The following is a 21,975-nucleotide window of genomic DNA, read 5'->3' on the forward strand; positions in this document are numbered from 1 at the left end:
TTAAGATGAAGTAAATGATGTAAATCCATTGGCCTCACATCTGCTTAATACCTCTTCTTCATGTCTGAGAGCAGCTCTTCTGAAAAAGTTATAGAATACAATGATTCTAGCTGAGTTCCACTTGATAAACATTTTTCACATTATAAAATTATATATAGAATTATTACTAATCATAATATTACTGCTAACAAACATACGACACTAAATTAACTGTTTTAATTAGGCTGAATCAACTATTTCCTTGCTCTCATTATGAGATGTAGTCAGGGTGTTATGCATGCGTGTTTGAGAGTATGTGTATAAATTTGAATTATGATGATAGCAGAGTCAACTCAGGATGATTTAATTTTTGTTTTTCTCATGGTAAATATTTATAAACCTATTATGGAAGTCATGGCTTTACAGAGACCCGATGTTCTTTTCCGACTGTCTCATGTGTAGGTGAATCCAGCTGGAATTCTTTGCAGTACCTAACTGAATATCTGCTTGCCTAGCTAAAGGAGAAGCCCTATTCACCAAACTACATTAGTGAGCCTCTTTCTCTATATAGAGTCCTTTAGATTGGGTAGGAACACACAGATTTGAAATACGTTCCCCTCAGTTCAATTACTTATCATCTATAATGATGTCAGTGTGTTAGTTATGGTCCAGTTGTAAAATCTAATGAGTCTCATCATGAGGTAGATCACCAAAAATACCTTTTGTTCTAATTTTTGAGGCTATCTAAAGCTAGTGCAGAGCGAGGTCTTCTCAGAAAATATACTTAATTCAAAGGATTCTTGTGTCATCATTGTTTTCAAGGATTGGATTTTAAATATCTAAGAAGGAAAACTTACCATACTGCCTGATTTTGGTACATCCCGAAATCTGTCCAGGGTCTGAAATTTCTGATTTAACTCTTGAAACAATTCCATGTGTCTCTTTCTTGTATGCATGACCTTCTGCAAAATGGAACATAATTGCTTATATTTATAATTTAACCTAGGCTTTTTACAGAGAAGCATTATTTTCCCCAACATAACAAAATAAATTGAATTTGCCAAGGCCATCTTTTTCCTATAGACTAGTCCAATAGAAGTGAATGGTGCTAAACCTTCTCTCTACTCTGTTTAATGTTTTTTCTGTGTACAAGTGACTGTTTTTAACTCCAGGTACTGAGTTCTTAAGTTACACTGGTTTTGTGCTGGCCTAGAAGTATCTTGAAAGTGATAGTAATTTCTCAGAAGGATATTTCTCTTGCACATTGGGAATATTGTTTCCAATTTCTGTTCTGAGCATGGATGATAATATTCTAATTTCTATAGAAACGCAGCAGCAGTTTGTAATTGTCCCTATCAGAATAATTTTTACGACAATACTGAACTCAGAAATCTTGGCCCAAAATGTAAAAGCCCCAAGTGTTATGTCATTTTAATTAGACATCTTCTTGTCATTCAGTTAATCATAAAATGCAGTTGGATTTAAGGTACACTAAGAAAAGTGGGCATATTTTTTTTAAATTTTACCTGCTTTCTTATGGCCTGGATTGGGTAATTGGAAACCACCTTCCCTCTAGCCCATGCACAGAGTATCTTCGATAAAAACTAATTATATGGTACTCTTGTGCACAAGGTGCGGACCCCAAACAGCCCCCACAGTTGGAGGAGACCCTCAGCCATATATTTCCTTGGCAGCTACATGGAGAGTGAAGGGTTTTTCAAGCCTAGGCTGTCATTTGCATTGTTTCCAAACATTTCATGCTCAGGTACAGATTCAGACCAGTCTCCAGAGTGGAATCGAAGGCTGCTTGCTGTTCAAACAGTCTTCTGGCTCTGCGGTTTGAGTGAACAAGAGGCAGGAGGTGCTGAGTATGCTTCACCTCAGTCCAAGAGCAGATGGGCTCAGCTTGACTTTTCTTAAGCTTTTTTAACTGCTTGAACTTGAGCTACAGCCAGGATGTCAGCCAGTAATGTTGACACAAAAGGTGCAGGACACCAGTATCCATGCAAGTCTGCTATTTGTCAAGCCTGATTTTCCCTGGTGTTGTGACAAACACTGCAAACTTATATATGCCATTCCTGAGTGTGACCCTTCCCAGCAGGTAACACCTCTGCCAGATCTGGGTTAGTACCTTTTAAAATGAAATGACAGTAGGTGACCCTCAAAGCTTTACCAATAGTGATTTTAACTTTTAATTTTCATTTCCTTTCTGTTTTTATAAATTTTGTGAAATGTGGCTGCTTTCTCAGCAATGCACTTTTACCGCTATGCTGCAATAGCCATACCATCCTTAATAAAGCTTGAGAACAGTAGCTTGAGAACTTGTTTCACTTCTGAGAACAAGAAATTGGCAGCATTATTCACAAAAGAGACATGAGATACCGCAAGCAATTAAAACCTATAAACTTAACGTGAGTTGTGGGGTGAATAAGGGAAACAATTTTGCAGGATTTGGTGAGGACCTCCTTGAAAAATGTAATTTACCTAGAGAAAGCTAATCTAAATTTATGAAGGTAGTTTCACTTAAGTGACTTCCTAGGGATTCTTGTAAGCTATTGCTGTTACGGTAGACAGGGAGATGTAGCAAATTTCATATACATAGATTTTTTTTCTTTTAAAAAAGCTTCTGCCTCAAAGATTGTTATTGGCTAAACAAGGAGATATGCCAAAGGGAATAAAACAGATTTGGTGGGTTAAAATACTGGCTCTAAAAGCAGGAAATAGCATACGACAGTGAAACAAGATCCCCAGTTGGAAACTTTTTAATAGAAGGCTAGGAATATAGAGAACACTGCTTTCTCATATCTTACTGAATCATGTACCCAAGAATTTGTTAAATAGCAAATATGAATAATGCAAATGTCTTACTCAGTTCATTACATTATTCCTGAGGAGAAGCAGGTGGGAGGAGAAATTAAACACTTGCAGTGGGAAGTCTGCCAGAAAAAAGGCTTTAAATTTTATTCTTAATAGCAGAATGACTGGTATGCACATGCACCTATGGATCTTTTGGTTGCTTTTTGTTTTCCTGGCTTTCATTCCATAATTCCTACCCACTGACACCCGCCACTCCTCACTGCTTCGAAAGAACAATCTGAACCGAAGGTGCAGTAACTGAAATTTCCAACATTAACTTTTCTACTCAAGGTTTCTTTTAAATTCCTTGTTAGAAAGCACCATCTTATCTCCTTTCTAGAAAATATGCTTTGCTGGGTAACTCCTTCTCTTTTGTGAGAAAATAACCCACAAAGTACTTGTGGGGTTTTAAACTCTTTTCTCTATTGAATGGCCAATGTGGAAAACACAGTTTTATCAGTCTTAGAAAAACAAAAGTTTTATCAATACAGAGCTGGAAATCCTGGCCAATAAATACTAGGCTGATTGTAATAGCCTCAGAGTGGAAAAGGAGCTTCTCTTGCTGCCCTGTGAAAGCACACCTTTGTAAGGTGCAGCTGGGGATTTGCCCATCCACAAGCACCTGAATAAGCCACCATGCTACAGACATGCACCTTCTTGTGGTCTTTCCTGCAGGCTCTGTAACTCTTGTGCCTCACACCCTAAAGGGGGTCAGACTGAACAGACACCTCTTTCACATTCCTACTCCCACTCACACGTAACATCAGATGGTGTTTTGGAAAGACTAAGCCTCCGTCTGATGAGTATCTACTCCGAGAAGAGGATTTAAAGTGTGGATGGCTATCATTAAGATGGCAAAGACTTCAAACTTGACTCTGTACCCAGTTCTCTTTTTCATTTATGACAGTTTTAGCTGAACTTTAGCTCAATCACAAATATTCTTATTAAGATTTGTGGTCAATCTTACATATAACAGTACTACTACTACTACTACTACTACTACTATTAACAGTATCATTCAACCTCTCTGGAGATTTTCTGTATTGTCACAGGTAAAAATGCTCTCTCTTTCAAATAATGTACGAAACAGCTAAGTGAAAATAACAGATGGAGGAATGCCTTCCCAGCCCTATAATGGAAACATGCTGTGTTTTCAAGATGTTATAGGTAGGATCAGTTGCCAAAGTTAGTAAGAGGAAAGGATTTTTCCCGTCAGGTGTGTCTTGTTCTTACTTTTGTCTTAAAGAGATGACTTCAGGAGTCAGACCTTCTCACAGAATTTAAAGGTAATTTTGATGTCATATCCTAAAATGCTTGTCAATAATACTGTTTAACTCTCTTGTATTTTTGTAAGTGTCAGTGCACACCTATTATAAAGTCCACCTGGGAATTTCCACAGCATCTGTATTTCTGTTCAACATAATTAGAATTAATTTTATTTGATCTGACAGCTAAGTATTAGTGCTGAGCTTTCATGAAAAAGCTACCTGTCCAGCTTTAGGGAAAAAGAGAACATAATTACTGGGGCTGGAGGGCACTTAGCTGGGGTTACCACAGCGAGCAGCAGAAAGGATACAGAATACCCAGACCTAAAGTCTTGGTCATGTTTTGGATACTGGACTGTGAATGAGTCTGAACTAATCCTCAGTAATAGCAAGAAAGGAGCTGTTACATGTTGACTGCTCATTTTAGCAAACTTCAAGGTTCAACTGGATTAGCCAAGTGTTTTGCAAAATCTAACAGTGGACAGCACATTATGTAACAGAAACACTTTCTGCCTACAGACTAAACTCAGTATGTTACAATCTGACTTATTTTAAATAAATGGATGATTTAAGAATGTAATGGCAAACATTTTTTAAAAGGCAAACAAGATAGCGGTGGCCCACTTCTTGAGAGCCTCCTCTCTGACCAGCTCAAGATCTCTGATGAGGGCTGGCCAATTTGGACATAATTTTTTCTCTCTCCCTTTCCTTTGATTGGAGACATACGTTTTCTATGACGTTACCCAGCACAGCCACAGGACTTTTATTATTTATAGTTCATTGCAATGGCTCTTAAAACTATCTCTGCATATACTGGAGATAGCAGGGACAGAGAGTATTTTATGCTTTTGCGTAGTCATATGCCTGTGTCCATACCACATAGAAGCTGCTTTTGAATTTCATCTGTGGCTCTCAGAAAAAAATTACTCTCCTTTTGTTTCTTTGTTTTTACTGCAAATTGTCTACATTAAGGTGAAAATTGCATTGAAGCCCACTAGCACAGTCTTCTTTTTTTTGAATGACAAAACTATGACTCTACGGTAGTAAGTCAAACATGTCTTAAGACAATTCTCTGGCACCAGGTAGCATGAAATACTCTACATGAATGCTACTAAATTCTCTTAGTCTTCAAAACAAGAAGTCTAAAACCAAACTGGCTATTGTAACTAGTATCTAGGTTGCGCTGGTTCCCTAAGGACATTTCAGAAACTGTTTGGAGAGACAAGGGTGGTCCAGACTAAATAGTGAAGATCATTCTAAAAATTTACCCATATAAAAACTGATATTTTCGCACCCATGAATATTCCCCCAAAATGTCTAATTTAGAAAGACAGGCATAGCCTGAGGGTTTGTCTTGTATGTACGTAGAGACACGTGTGAGAGGATAAGAGTGTAGAAATTACTGGGAAAGTACTAAAAGGAAAAGGACAGAGAGAGACAAATTTGAAAATCATGTCCATATTGCGTATTTAGCATTTGTTATCCTCAAAACCACATCCATAGCATTTGTTATCCTCAGAACTGTGGAAGGACACTGTCTTAGAGAATGCCAGCTGGCACTGGTCACAGACAAAGCAGAGAAAGTGTTAAACATTTAGGTAGTATAGCCAATCATTCTAGCTCAACCTCACCTCCAGGCTCTATTCTATTTTCCAGTCGAGCTGCTTTGAGGTATAAGAATAGCAGTGCTTTGGCCACATGACATTATCTCAATTCCCTCCATCAGAATACCTTGCTGAGCAAAGGAATCTGTGTGGGTTTTTGAACATATCAAGACTTTTAAATTTTGCTTTACCACAGCTAGCCAGCCACGCTATGTGTAAGAATACAGAAAAGCCCACAGGCTTACTCACAGGACCCATAAAAAAGGCAGGTGAGATGGGCTTAGTCTGAGTCAGTACTTCTAAAAGACAGCAGCTACTGTAGCACAGTATCGCTGCCACTCTGACTCCCTCAGCAGTCACTCCCAATGGCCCCATCCTTCCCTTTCCACAAAAAAAAATATTTTTCTTGATTTATAATCATATTTGTAAAAATATTGTGCCATGGAGCAACAATGCTGCAAACAAGACAAGAAAAAGGTGTAAGTGTCTTAAACAAACCATGTGAGTCAAAAGAAAATATGTAATAGGAGGCGTGATTCTTGAAAGCAGAATGTGTACCGCATTGTTAATGTTTATTCAGGGCTGGATTCTGGTCTCCTGAGTGATAGGAAGAATATTTTAGTATCTGTTGTCACAGAGACTGTTCTCACTGTGAATGGCATGATACTCCTACCCTTCAACAAAAACAAGTAATTCTTTATATCACTATAATTATAAATCTTCTGTTCATATTGTTTGAATTTAGTTTTATAATTGCTTGCTCATCAGAATTTTGTTGTTCATTCATGTTTTTCTTCTTCCTTTCTGTGCATTTATCTTAAAGCATATTTAGGGTATTCTTTTCGTTCTATTTTCCTTAAAATTACTGTCTGAATCTATGTCTGGTGCATTATCTGAGACTTCGCATGATGGCTTAAGGTAGCTACAGGCTCTGGGGGAAAATGACATAAGAGATTAAGGCGTCATGTTAAACTACCAAGAAATCTCATTCAGACGTGGAAGGTCAGCATTTCAGCAAAAGCAGGTCACAAAAGCAAACCCTTCTCTCATTGCAAGGCTTCTGCGACTAATGTTATGGCTGCATTCTGCTAGTTGTTCCTCTATTTTTTCTATAGACTGGAATCTGAAATCACATGTACTGAGTTTACAGCCCAAATAAGAGTAAAAACCACTTTTGTTTGCACACGCAAACACAGGTAGTCTTTAAAGTTATGGTTGATACATACTGTTCACTGAATATCAAAAGTTTAGCCCAGGATCTGTAGATTCCGTGCAAATATTATGATTGTTCAACTTCTCTGGAGATACACATAATGGATTATATCAAACTATTAATATGCATGAACCTATGCAACCTATGCAAACCCCCCCAGTCCATAAATTTTTAACAGCCACTTGAGAACTAACTGCTGTATTGCTTCTGGTAGAGAGTAGAGAAAAAAATCTTCATGTAAACAAAACTCAGAGACTTAATTATACGGACTGAGATAGTGCTCATTAACCAAACCTTCTCACTTAACAGGGTGTAAGTCTGAAATTGTGGATATCCAATGTAAAGAATATTACACGAAGTTGATTTTTATATAGCATGTGATCCATAAGCTTTGACAACACCAGAACAAAATTCGACACATTCATAACCGCTGCTTGCACGTGAAACTCGTATGCCAGTAAATAAGTGTTGAAGAGAGATAGAACAAATGATTGAGCATCTCTTGAGCAAAGTAACCTTCTGCAGTCACGTGGCTTGTCCTATAGAAATGTTGCACTTTTTTGATAGATAGCCAGCAAAAAAAAAAACCCAAACAAACCAATGAAAGAAACTCCAAAACCCAGATGAAAATGAAGAGGCAGAGAATTTAAAAACTGAAACCATGATGGTTAATATTGCAATATGACAGTTTGATCTGGGAAAATTTAAAAAACAAGTTGCACCAAAGTAGTTTTAATGAATTGCTCATCATGTTCTGTACAGTACTAATTGAAAAACCCTGTGACATCTACTGTGTCACAAGGCTGAAATCTGGTAAAATGAACACTTCACATTTACTTTTAGGAAAATACTTTTAATAATCAGGAATAATTCAGTAAAACTTACTTCAAAGTCAAGGTCCGAATAACGTGATTTTCTTCTCTATTAAGCAGTAAAAAAGAAAGAAAAAAGAGGTTGTATTAACAAGGGGACTATTCACCAAATCATATTAATGAGCCTAAGTAACATTCTTGTTTTCCTATCAGATATATATTTGGTATTCTGTAAGAAGTTGTAGATTTTATCTCGGTAATTTAAGACTAATGCATGATTTTGCATACAGTTTATTAGACCAATATCATATTGTTTTCTCTGAAATAAATGAGACTGCATTTCACTGAGATGCATAATCTGCATGTTATTTGCATGCAATTAAACCAGTTGGTGTATAAACTATATCTATTTCTATACTTTCTGTAGTATTTGCAAATTATAATAATATTTATATTTTTTATGTAATTATCTATATGTATTTATGATTTAGATTTTTATAGGTATACAGAAGTTGATTCTTTCCTACATCAGGCTTACATTGGTACAACTCCATTGATTTTAATGGAATAAATGATAGCAAAATCAAGCCGAAGCCATCTACGTTTTCTATAGCTTCAGCTTGTTTGTTTGCAATGACGATCTGGATGGAGGAAGCAATGATTTTGTTTTATAGTTATGACAAAACTGATTCAAAGCATCTGATATAAAGCAAGAACGATTTACTAGTGCAGTAACCACTTGTATACAGCGAAAGAGAATATGATTGCTTAGACATATGACAAATAATTTAGCACAGTTTTTTTTTACTGATTCTATAAGAAACCAATTATAAAGTCAAATTATATCAGAAAGAAGCAGAAATATTATAAAGAAGAGATAAAAATACCTTTTTTGTCCTAAGGTTGGAAATTGAATGGCATGCAATAGACTAAAGAGATGTAGAAAGAAGAAGCTATGTTGGAAGATCTGAAAACAGTGCAAAGAACATGAAAATGGAAAGACAAGATACATTCCTCTTCAGGAATGAGAATTAAAAGAAGGAAAAATGTTCCCCCCAAAAGAAAAAAAGTTGCTGCTACAATTTAATCTTATTTTTTGTGGTATGATAGGATGGCTTTAAGTCACAGTGAAAGAACCTTTTCAAATTGCACCTAATTTCTGCAGTGAGATACAAATCAAACCCATTAAGTCGAGATGAATGTTACTGACTTCATTAGATGTCGATTTTATTTGGTTTAACAAACATGCACGTTTTAGTAAGCTGATTTGTTCTCTTGCAATTGAAAGGAATAATTTTACAAGTCTTTCAGTTGTAGAAAGTGGAAAACATTTGGTCTCTGAGGCCGTGATAATACTGCTTTGTAACATATCTGGTTTTGTAGTAAAATTTTGATGCTTCAATCCACAATAATATGATGAGTACCACTGCAGCACCGTTGTCACGCGCTTATGTGTAAAGAGCTGGGAGGCAGTATAAGAGAACAGTCTATAATATAATTGAAACCACCATCACTATTAAGCCTTGGAAAACCTATCTTTAACCAGCAAGATTTGATTTAACCTAGAACACTGTAAAGACAGTATTTAATAAAATAAATAAAACAATTCTGAAAAAATAAGTATCATGAAAACATGGAAACCACAAAGGTCTTGGAGGCAAGAAAAGTATGAAGACATTATTCCCAAATTCTTAAAGCAGCTCTTACTTTTCACTCAAGTTATGAGGTGTAGCTTTGACACAGTCCTTCTACATTCCACAGTAAATCAGCACCTGAAGAAATCTACATATTTCTAATGAGGAAGGATCTATTTTTAAGGTGCAATTAGAGCACATCTACCGCTGTAAAGACTCAGCGGTTACAAAAGAGGAAACATGTACAGCAGGTAATGGGGTGAAGTTTACAGGATTAGCTTTGAAAAATACCTGCAAAAGCTATTTTTAAGCTAGAGTTCAGTAACAAATCTGATATCATTGACCCATCTGAGTGAGAGCCTTGAGTGAAAACATGGAAAATTTAGGAAGAAATGTCTAGTTTGCTAGATACTGTGGTTTAGAAAACTGGAGAATTTATATTTTGCCTTAAGTTGGCTTAACGACAGTGAAAATACACATGGCATAGCTGAATTATTAGATTTTGCACACAGACAATTCTGCCATCATTTGCACGGTAAAAAAAATCTAACACTACAATGTATTTAACTGCTATTGTCAGAAAGAGATACCTATTGCAATTTTGCTGTTAGATCACACTAGTTATGACTGAAGAGGTCATACCACAGTTTTCTCTCAGTGAGGATTTTTCCAGGGCTCAACAAGAATAACAAACATGTTTATTTTAAACTTATATAGTAAAGAACATCTGCTTTGTGGTTGTGCTTCATTTTTTTCCATGGCTGCATACGGTGAAATACAGCCCAAGTGCTGTCAGAGCCCATTCTCCTAAAACATAAAAAGTGTGTAACTGCCAAACAGTAGCAGTGAAGTTCTGTGAGTTTCTGAAAAACAAAGGACGCTGAAGTCATTGGGAATCTTAATTTATGAGGATGAAAGTTTCCCTTTGGTCCCAACTGGAAGTTGCCATTTTACTATTTTTTTCCCTAGTTTCTGTATGATATAGAACAAGCTTAAAATATGCAAATCAACACTTTAATTGTGATTGCATATATCCTTTTTTTTTCCTTAAGTGAAGTTTACTTGTGCCTCTTTCGGCTGAGAAAAATGGGGTTTTCCACACATACCTAAATGCTTTCAGAAATCAACCATCTGGCTCATTCTACAATTTAAGTTAATGAAAGCCAGGAGCTGAGTGGAGTAAGAAGAAAACAAATAAATCTCCTGCATCAAACCAGTTGTTGAACTGGTCACTGCAGTATGTTTCTTTGCAAAAAACTTTCTTTCACCTACCTGCAACACCGAGCCTGATTTCAGCCAACATAAAAATTAGACTGGAAGCTGGGCCAGCTGAAGATCCATTTGGCTACTAATATTAGTAGAATATAAATAACAAATGACTGTAAAGGATAGTATCTATGGTTTGCCTCATTTAGTATTTTGTATTTGATCAGATTCTGCAGTGATATTTCAGGAATGATATAGAGATGTATCAAGTGATATTTCTGCTGCAATACCCTCCCTAGTTCTTCAGTGGTTTAGGAATTTCCTTGGGAGGAGCTTACTCTGTTGAGCTTAATAATGCTTTTTTACATTATTCCATTAGTCTAATCATGTTTTACAATTATATTTACAATCATATTCCTGAAATCCAAAATGTGCTGAGGTGGTGAATTCCACAGTTTAAATATGCATAGTATGACACAGAAAATCATGTTTTTTGTCCCTTTGTCATTTCATTTGATGCTCTTGGTTTTTATATTGTAGGAAATATGAAATGTTCTCTATTCACTCAGTCATCTGTTCTCCAAGATGAAAAGCTCCAATGATGGAGACCTGCAAAGGTAACTAATAAAGATACTGCCTAGAAATACTGAAGACACATGCAATTATTTAGCATCAGGGAGTTACCTGGGATAATTCTGCAAATGCTGAAGCTGTGAACTGCAATCCATTAATAATTACAGATACTATAAAAAAACTTCACACAACAAAACCAAACCAAACCAAACCCCAAACCAAATAAAAAAAGACTAAGTCTCCATTTAAGTGGGCAAGGATGTGAATAGCCTTTTCTGAACAACTCCTGTGAGTTGCATTGGCACTCCAAACTGACAGAAGCCAAATCTTGCCTGTAAACTCAGGAAATTTCAGATGAGAGCAGCAAATAGTACTTTTAGAGAGCTAATAACGCTGGATCAAGTGAAAAACATAAAAGTGATACTTTTTTTTTTTTTAAACATTAGCTCTGGAAGAGGCGAACACAGGAGCTTGTTCAGAAACCTCAGAAGGATATAAACACTGATAAGCAAAGCTGGTGTGAGAAAAATCTGAAAAGTTGTAAGTTAGAAAATGAAAAAAAAAGAAAATTTCAGAGATACTGTCAGGAATAAAAAAAGTTTATGTAAGTACGAAATAATCTGCTAAGGGAAGCAATGGAAGCCCTTCATTTCAGTCTTGAAAGTGAGGTTTGACTATGTATTAAAGAAATATACTGTAGAAAGTGTTTTTGCATTGATAGAAGAGATGACCTGACAAGATTTTTTTCCATCTCTGATTTCTACAGCTCTTTGATCTTAATTGATAAAATCCATTTCACAGCAGAAAAATCCCTCCACCTTTCATTCCAGGACCAAGTGAAACTCCGTGAAAAGAGCTCTGCAGCAGTAATTTATTTCAAATCAATTTTACTTTGTACTAATCATGTATAGTTTCTCTGTGTAATACCAGAGCAACTTTAAACTTTGCTCATTGAGGGACAAAAATAAAATACGGAAGAATAATTTCCATACACCAGAACGCACTAATCTGTAGGCACCAGGAAAGAGTTGCTCTCACTAAATAACTAATAAAATCCCTCTCCATGTCTGTAAACTGACAAATGCCTGTTTTTCTCCTTATTCTAGCCTGCATTACACCTCTACCTGGTTAATTACTTGAGATACTCCTGGAGATATATTGCATTGTGCAAAGTATAATTGAATGCAGAGATACCATATTATAGTGAGGGTTATAACCATGGTTCTATTAATATAAAGCCTTATTATCAGCATTTGATAGTTCACGCTGAGATTAAATTTGACATGTAACATCTTAGCCTGGGGAGGATTTTTTCCTCAAACAAAATTAAAGAAAAATCTTTTTTGGTGCTTGGAGATATAAAAGTGGAATGTGGATAGGCAGTTTTTATTTAACATGTCTTTTTTGTATATATCATTGAAAAAAACCCCAGACCTTAGTTTCTGTATAGAAGACTATATTGACTATTAGTTCATAACCTGAGCTAGACATAAAGCAAGTGAATTTTCATGAAAAGTGGATTAGCTCTTTAATGTAGGAATTTTAAGTCTTTAAGATATGCTAGCAAATTTTGCACATCCACACACAGCACACATGTAACCTCTGAGTTCTCAGTTTAAAATTATTTTGGCCAATTATTCTGGTTTGCTGCCCCTTTTTTTTTCATAAAGTAACCTGCGTATGTATTTACTCTATCGACAAAACCCACTTGTTTCATGTTTCTGAAGGCTTTGAGGGGAAATGAAGTGTTTCTGAAGAGGACAAGCAATTGAAAATATGTTTCTTAAGGATCATGTGTTGTTAAGAGAGCTGCTTATAATATGAAGTCTGAAACACAGGCTACACTTCATAATACTGACTAAAATTTTGATTCTTTACATCTTCAGCTGCTAGAATCAATTCTGCCTGATTCTATCCCCTCTCCTGTATGGTAACCTGAAAACAATCTGCAACAATTTCTGAAGACAGAGGAGTCTGAGACCTAGTCATTCAAGTGAAAGTAAAAAAGGGTTGTTATAGGGCAAGATTTCATTTCACTGAGAGTCACAAAATTGGCAAGTACTGTCTCCACAGCTTATTGAAGAATGAAATGAGGAATGGGAGGGAGAGAAATCTGAGATATGGAATGTCTGAAAATAAATGCAATGTGGAAACATGATAAAGAGGAAACTCTTGTGGTGCTCGTCTCTCTACTTCTGTTCTTTCTCTCTCTCCCTGTCTCACATCATAAATCAAAATTACTTCCCACCATTTTGCTTTTGTTCTGCCTGATGCTCTGATATTGACAAGATTGACTGCTTTAACTGTGTATTTCTTCTCTTTTTTGTTTGTTTGTTTGTTTCTTTATTTTATTTTAGACCTTGCTCCTTCCCTGATGCTTTTATTTCATTCTTCCTAATACTTTCATTTTAAGCTGCCTCTCCATTTCTGCCATCTTCCTTTTTTTGGCATGCCTGTCCTTCTTGTCTCCCCTTTTTATCTATACTTTTATCTTTTCTTTGCACTTTGCTATCTTTAACACATCCCTTTATTTTCTCAGTTCTAATAGTTTTAATTCCCAAAGTGCCACATGGGTGATTTGGACAAGGAACTCTGGAACTGACTTTCTTTGAATGTATTAAGAGCTCTCATGAATGAATACAGAAGGGTTGTTTTGGTTGCACATTCAATTTCCCATCTAAGATCTTTATGTCTTTCCTCCATAAAGATCTCATGGCAGAAACTGAGACAGAAGAATAAAGAAAGAAGATGGGAGAGTGGAAGGAGTGTTCCAGTCTTTTACATGGCAAACACTTTGGGAAGTACTTTCCTTCTGGTTCTTATAAATCAGATGCCCTCTTCTCCCTGTAATAGATGTTTCTATTCCCTGTCTTTACGTGCCCTTCCCTTTATAGTAGTTTAAAATCTTAGTCCCAGTTCTTTTACATTTCTGCTTACATTACACTAACCATAGTTCCCTTGACAGAACCCGTCATTTTTCTTCCACAAAGGTAACAATGCAAGTCTCCTTGCATAGTTAGGCAGCACGTATCTACTCCCTCTTTCATTTGTTCGCATAATAAAAAGAAAAGAGCTACTTATCCCGGTAATACATTGCACAGATCAGCTTCTTCCTCCGTGTTTAAACCGCATAACCTTTCCTTGCATTTAAGTGGCTGGGAATGCACTACTTCAAAGTAATTTCATTTTAATGAGCTCACCACTCCGAGTGTACCTTTTCAAAACAAAAACCATTCCAAAAGAGTGCATCGAGAGCGTTTTCTTCAGTAAAATCAAAATGCATTGAACTGAAGGAGCACACTCCAAGCCACTTTGATGCCAAGGTAAAGCCAGTTTTAATCCACGCATATAAAGGATGTACAGGAGATTAGCCAGATGTTCACTTACTTCTCCTGAGAAAGTCCAGGATGTACTAATGTGCCTGCCTGTGCCTAGAACTGCATGAGTACTCTTGTGTACATACCAAATAAAATAAAAAATCACTGACTTGCGCATTGGGAATCTGCAGATCCTTAAATTTATACTTATGTGGGCAATGCAAATATAGGGTGTGTAAATACTATGGCATTCTCAGACTATCTTTTGAAAGTTAAAATTCTTCCATGTATAATAAAACATTTGATTGTTTCCAGCTAAGCATTTTCTTGAGAAAAAATAAGCAGATATAAAAAAATAGAAAGAAATTTGTGACACACTGTAGGATTCATCTAACCAAATTTAGGACATCAACATTTTTGATGTTTATGTCTGAACTACTCATTCTGGCTTCCTCTATGGCACCTGAAGAGAGACATCTGCACTGAGGGCATGTGATTTACATCCTGGAGCACATGTCTAAAAATGGCCTAAAAATGCCTATTTCTCTCCATTGACTTTAAAGGGGAGCCAAGTGTGGAAAGCTCTTTTTCCATATCTGAAGGGAATGCCTACATGTAGATATCTAATACTACAGGTGATGGATCCTCCCTGCAGAGTTAAAAGTCAGGACATAATGTTCTTGTGCTGTTACTATAGCTGTGTTCCAAAACATCCATCTCCAATGATCATAACGAATACAAAGTCTAAATAAAAGAGAACATGAAAAAACCTGACATTCAGTCTTCACTTTTAATAGCTTTGGGTTTTTTTGCTATGATTTAATCTATGTGTACACATTGAATTATTTGAATAGACACACATTGTTCTAAGGGCTGATCATCTCTTGGAATGTGCAAAATACTGAAAGTAATTCATTTCATGAATTTAGGAGGGTGAAGATGTTACTCAAAAGCTAAATTTTCCAAACACATTGAATTCTTTGAATGATAATGGATATATTCCTGTAAACTGATTCCTTGAAACACAATACTAGTGTTTCATTAGTGTTTCACAAATTCTGCTGTCCACCGTAAAATGAGTGGACAAACAAGAGCTATTTTATGTATGTCAATATAGTATTTTTCTCAGTGTTTAGTTGCAAACAGTTATGCTTGCAGTATTTTTGTGTCTAGAGAGAGTCTGTGGGTTCATAACTACACTTCTGAAATCAGAAGCTGGGTTGAAGGTAGTGAAAATGCATCACATGACATCTTAAGGCATTTTCATTAGGGGGGCGGTTAGCTCAGTCAGTTAGACCGTGATGCTGATAACATCAAGGTCACGGGTTCGATCCCTGTTCAGTCCCCATGTGTTGCCTGATCTAGTTGAGAGGCGTCCCTGCCCATGACAGGGAGGTTGGATTAAATGATCTCTAAGGTCCCTTCCAGCCTAGGCCATTCTATGACTCTATGATAAGCTATTCCCATTATTAATTACTGATCTTATTTTTTTTTAAAAAAAGGAAGAATTATGTTAACATAGGCCACAACTACCTAAGTGCATTTTACTTAAATGGATGCTGATGATTAGTGTATAATTACATGATAAAAATAATAGTAGTATACTAATTCCAGAGAAAGCATCTGGAAGTGGAAAACAGCAGAGGAACTCAACTTTCCAGACACAAACAGAACTCTACATTGTCTGTCTTGGGACACCTCTGTTTCTCAGGGAAGTGAAAGGGGAACTGCCCCTATAAAGCAGAAATCTGTTTGTTTTTATGTCAGACTTTGGGTGGGACAGCAGGATGACCTCCTTTAGAGATGGTCTGTCTGGAAAAGCATGGGCAGAATAACCCTAAATGTCCTGCTGCAGGTTTTGCTGCTCTGTAATGTCTGACAAAGCCTTGTATTTTTAAAGGTCTTAAAACCTCCTAATATTATATTGTACTGGGCATTGAAAATATTTTGCAAAAGAATCCATTACCCTCCTATCTTTATTTTGTTTACTGCAGCAATAAAAGTAAATCCAGATGGTCAGCTCTAGCCAGTAGCATTTTGGAGCTTTACCTCAACCCTTGATTCTTACACACTGTGTACATAAACCCACAGTCACATTCTTTATTTGGCTGGCTCTGCTTATCCAGATTTGCTTGTGACTCTGACTTCATGTACATTTTCTTTTTCATGTTCCTATCTTCAATTCATTCATCCTTATCAAAAGATGAACTAATGCTCTATAATCAAGTAGTGTTGAGAAACACAAAGGCAGACACAAAAGGCAAAAGAGTTCCTTTCATTTCTGATCTACCCTAATATCTGTTTTTCCCCTAATACATGGAATTATGCTGTGTTCAGTTAGGTTTAATATCGTAACTGTTTGCAGCTTTCTGGAAAAAATACAGCTTTCTAAACCTAATATGTTTACCAAGTTAGGAGAGATTAAATATTTACTAGTGTATTTTATTATATTTTACTACATTTTCTACTATGGACTTCATAGTTTCTTCTGAGCATAAAAATTACATAGAGGATGGTGATTCAGATTTAGCATCTGTATCTCATCTGAGAAGTAAGCTTAAAATATGATACAAATGCAGTTAAAAATTTAACTCTAAAGGAGCAGATTTTCAGGCACATTTTCCAAAGTGGCCTCAGGAATCGGAACTCTGTATAAGATGAAGTAATTATTGCCCCAATTTATACAGCTGAACTAAACTACTCTTCTTATTTAGGTCTCCTATTTGACATTTATCACCACTGGGAAGAGACAGGTATCACCAGAAAGCAATTTAGTCCTCAGGTGGAGTGGACAGTATGGTGGCAGGTCTGCTTATTTCCTCAAGAAACTGTGAACCTTCCCTAGATATTCCACCCATATGTCTAATCTTAATCAGGCTGAATTTGAGTCTCTGTACCTGACAAAAACTATCTGAAAGATGGTGTTGTAGATAGGTGAGAGAGGATACTAGTGGAAGGGGACTTTAGCTATCCTGCTTCTGGAGTTGCATTAAATGGGAGAAAAACTCCTGTACACCACCTAAGATCTATTAACTAATATATGTGAGCTGAGAGCAGTAACTTCTTTAACAATACAATCTCTCTCTGAAAAATCGTGTCTGTCTGAGCGCTCAGTGGGCAAAGACTTGTACTACATTTTAGAAATAATTTTGAAAATTTGTCCCAAGATTATACATGCTTGCTCTAACAACAAAAAGTGAATAACAGTTGATTATTTGCAAGGACCTACCCTTCATTTTTTAATTATTTTTTCAGTTAAATTATATCTTGTAAAAACTCATGATAGTACACACACAATATAAATGGTGAGAGAAATATTTCACTTTCAAAGCTTGTAAGGCATCTCTTGAAAAGCAACTTGTAAAGGCATCTCTTGAAAAGCAACTACGTTCCATTCTTCTGCCCAAACTCTTCATTCAATACACACATAGAACTTCAACTCTGTTGTAAAAGAAATATCCACAAGTATCCAATATTCTACAAAATATTGACTACAGTTCTGTGTCTAACAATTGAAAATCAGGTAAAGGTACTGCTTCCCTCCACAGACGGGTCCAAATATTGTAGAGTAATAGCTAATGTCTTCATGTCTACACATACAGCAGAAGTTTTTACCATCTGTAACTTCTTTCAGAGAATGAGTAAGTACTATATTTTTCTCATTTGTCCTTTTCTTTCCAACCAAATGCCGCATTTCATAGCATATGAAATGCTGGTAAAATGTATTCCCAATTATTAAGAAGGCCCAAGTTAGAAATCAAGTCCACCTCACTTGTGGTTTTGCATAAACAAAGGTTCAGTAGGAATAGCAGTATTTGACACTTAGGTCTTAAAAAATGATATAAATAGCTTTCGCTTTTATAATGTTTAAATCTCACAGACAGATTGTAGTAAAGAACTGAATCCTTTTTTTAAAAGGCTTTTCAGTTCATTTTTGCAATCTGAGTGGAATCTTGGATACTCCACATGCAGTCCACCTGTGCCTATTGCACACATCAGTTGTACCAATGCCTGCACACACAAGTGAACATGCAAATGTATATAGAAAATAAATCAGTAAATCGTGAACTATTGGATGAAAGAATCCAAGATTTACACTAGTGAGAGCAGAATCAGACCGATCATATCTGATACAGATATGATGTTCAGCAATAAAATGGCAAATTTTTCAGAGCATGTGCTTGCAGCTAGGGTCAATGATTATCGTTTATCTCTTGCAGGAATAGTTTTTCTTCTCATAGCAAAACAGTATTTTCTTCTGGACTTTGTCTGATAGGTCACAAAATCCTTTGTAGTTGTGTGGACTATTAAACCTCTGGAACTATACCGTTTCATACTGGCTGGCTCTGAAACTTCAATCTTGTTTTCTAGGTATAAACACTTCCGATAATAAGAGAAATATGAGCAGTAGTCTATGATCCTAAACAATAATTTATACTGAATTAAAACATTAGCTTCACCCCTTAGACACAAGGCACAATTTATTATCTTATCATACAATTAGAAACACAGAGCATGCAATTTGTTCATGCACCACTGACCTCTAAAGAGCTCATTGATATTGTGGATCCAGTTTCACTTCTTGATAATCCTGCATTGTCATCCAGCTCTGAGGCAATGAAATTCTTCACTGCTGTGCGGGGCTCAAATGGTAAACTCTGCATATGTTCTTGGGTGGGAAGATGCTGGTCTAAGTTGATATTAAATTGGTCCATTACAGAGGGATTCATGTTGAACTCTGGATTAACTTTGTAGTGCAATAGCCTTTCATGAGGCAATGTATCCATGCCTATATTCATTTTGCTCTCATCTTTCAGTGATGGCTGGGTATTTACCGAGCCCCGGGGCATGACTATATAGTCGCTTTCTATCATCCGTTCTTGAGGATGGACTATGTCCATATCCGCACCTCTCAAATTATCATCAGTGCATAAATACACAGTCCTCCGCAACTCACTGTTGTCTTTTTTCAAGCACTGGTTGGCCAGTTCACTCATACTCATGGGCATATGGAGACCTGTTGGTTGCTGGATGATGACTTTGGAGATGATGTTTCCAGGCAAGGTAGAATAGCTCATTCCTTCAGGGTTTGGCCCCTTCTCCTCCTCTTCATCATTTAGCGAAATTCTAGAAAGTGTTCCTGTTATAGTAGCTGCTCTGCAAGGTCCGATGTCTTTATGCAAAACTGTAGGTCAGAGAACAGAACTCTTACAAGATGAAACCATATCTGCCTAACAGTATTTTTCTTGTGGCTTTACTGAGCAGCGTTTCCTTTACCAGTGCATCTTCTCAAATCTTTTTCTATCAATTTAATACCATTTATTCTATAAATGTTGTCTTAGTAATGTTTGTGTGTTGATTTTTGGGCATTTCTGTTGCTGGTCTTCTGTTTTTTTAAAATAATATCTCTTAATGTATGGTGTATAACTGGCACAGATCTCTAGGCAGCAGCCATTTATATAAATTAAAAACACTCATTCATTTATTCTTACTGCCTTACATAGACCTTAGATAACCTACAGTTGAAGCAAAACCCTGCCACGTGGAACTCAATTAAGGGTTTTCCAAAAAAATACACTATGACATCTGTACTGCCATTATTAACTCCACATAACCTCCTGTAAAATGTCAAACAGATTGTAAGGCAGAAGAATTTTGTCAATCCATTGTAATGACCTACCATAAGATTACAACTATGAACATGTGTTCTTAAGCTCCTAAATGTTCCTTTCAATGAGGTTTTAAACTCTTCTATGTTAAATTATTTTTTAAATAAAAGTGTCAAAAAGTAACCACACTGGAAAGAAATTCCATTGGTATCAGAAACACATATTTTGCTGTATCTGAAAAGGCTATAAAGAGTATAAACATGTCTCATAAAGCAGTCATCTACACAATCACAATTATTGATCTTAAATACATGCCCATAATTCAACACCTGTACTGAAAGAAGAAGGATAGTTAGTAACAAAAAATATTGAAGTAACTAATCACTGGTCTTATTCTAGCTGGGTGCAAGGATGTTCTTGTCCCAGTTGAAAATATTTAAATTCACACTGGCTTTAGTTTGTGCGATAAAATCCAGCTCAGGGGCTCAGACAGTAAGACAACTTGAAGTATCTCAGGTATTACATTTACATTCCTTTGGGTAGCCTGAGGGCTCTGATGACCCAGATCCCCCAGTACCTGTCAGTTCACTGCCATGTTCCACAGTGAGCTGCTCCAAAGGCATCCCACTCTCCTTCTCCTACCTCACATAAAACCACCTCACATTCTTCTATTACGAAAAGAACCATTTGCTTGTAAATAAGTGCACAAATAACCAACTTCAGTGGGGCTGCTTCATTGTTTCCAGTCACACTTAAGACACATCAACCAGTGACTTATTCTTAAATCTTTCATTACAAGAAAAGGAGCTTAAATGTTTATCTAGTAAAGCCTCTTCATAATTGTACTCAAAGTCATCTCATTAAGGATGCCCCTGAAAAGACCCTCTGTAGTGCATATCTATGCTGGGAAAGGTAAGAAGTAGAAGCTGTCTGGACCTACGGTGGACTTGTCTCTGCCTTGCATGGTGACAGACATGATTTGTGTTAAAACGTACTACCCTGCTGCCTTCAAAAATGCATGTGCATATTAAAACTAATCCATAAAGAGGAATTATTATCATGTTGCAAGAAACTGAACTGGCAGGTTGTGGAAGGTGGAAGCTCAAACTTTAATGAGATCAACCTTCTCGGCTCCTCCACATAGCCAGTGAAGAGAGAGCGCCCTCCAGAACAGCTGAGTCAGCCTTGACTCCCCTGAGCAGAGGACATCCTCCCTCTCTTTCTTTTCCCTTTACTGAAAACAAAATGTGTCTAGGCAGGATTGCCTCCCTAGGCAAAAATGTCCTTTGGGAATATCTCCTAGATGTAAAAATTTCCACAGAGTCATTTATTTTACACTGTGCTTTATGGAAGAAAAGCTGCTTAAAATGAATGAATTTTAATATGCAAACACTCATTTATAGCTGACTTATTAAAGATTACATTACTGAAATGTCTTAAAACCCACCAACTTTTCTGATAAAAAGGAATCAAATTTCATGTTCCTGCTACCATGTTGCTTAAGTTACTGGTGATTTCACTTGGAGCCACAAAAACTTCCCCCTTTTTAAAATTAAACCAATTGATGCATTCTTCATATACATATTCTTTAAGACACATTAAATTTTGGAGGGTTTTGGTAGCAAAATGACTTTCACATTTGCTTGTGTACCAGGGCACGGAAAATTTCGTGTCTAAGACTGATGATCTTTCCAAAACCATTTGTCTTCTAACAGGCAACCATATCTTTGGCTGCTTCCCAGCTGCTGAATTCTAGTAAAAGGCTTTTGTAAGAAAATGGAACAAATGCATTCTTACAGCGGCCCCACTTTTTCTTTTTCAATATTTATAAATATGTACTGTAAACAATTAAACCCTGGTCTTTTTTCTGATTTTCACTTCACAAAGAAGTAGTACAAGACCTCTTT

The 21,975-nt window shown here is 36.4% G+C and overlaps 1 protein-coding gene across 1 annotated transcript in view; it reads right to left on the reverse strand.

Moving 5' to 3' along the window:
- The window catches only part of LOC104277506 (brain-specific angiogenesis inhibitor 3-like), a 47,031-nt gene that overhangs the window by 1,959 nt on the left and 23,097 nt on the right, over positions 1 to 21,975 (reverse strand). The window contains exons 10-12 of the mRNA XM_009874151.1: positions 19,001 to 19,644; positions 7,803 to 7,838; positions 837 to 941 (exon numbers count right to left, since the gene is read on the reverse strand). Of these exons, the coding sequence (XP_009872453.1) occupies positions 837 to 941; positions 7,803 to 7,838; positions 19,001 to 19,644 (785 nt within the window). The remainder of the gene's footprint in view (positions 1 to 836; positions 942 to 7,802; positions 7,839 to 19,000; positions 19,645 to 21,975) is intronic.

This window comes from Apaloderma vittatum, unplaced genomic scaffold, assembly GCF_000703405.1.
Source record: "Apaloderma vittatum isolate BGI_N311 unplaced genomic scaffold, ASM70340v1 scaffold41717, whole genome shotgun sequence".
NCBI classification, from domain to species: Eukaryota; Metazoa; Chordata; class Aves; order Trogoniformes; family Trogonidae; genus Apaloderma; species Apaloderma vittatum.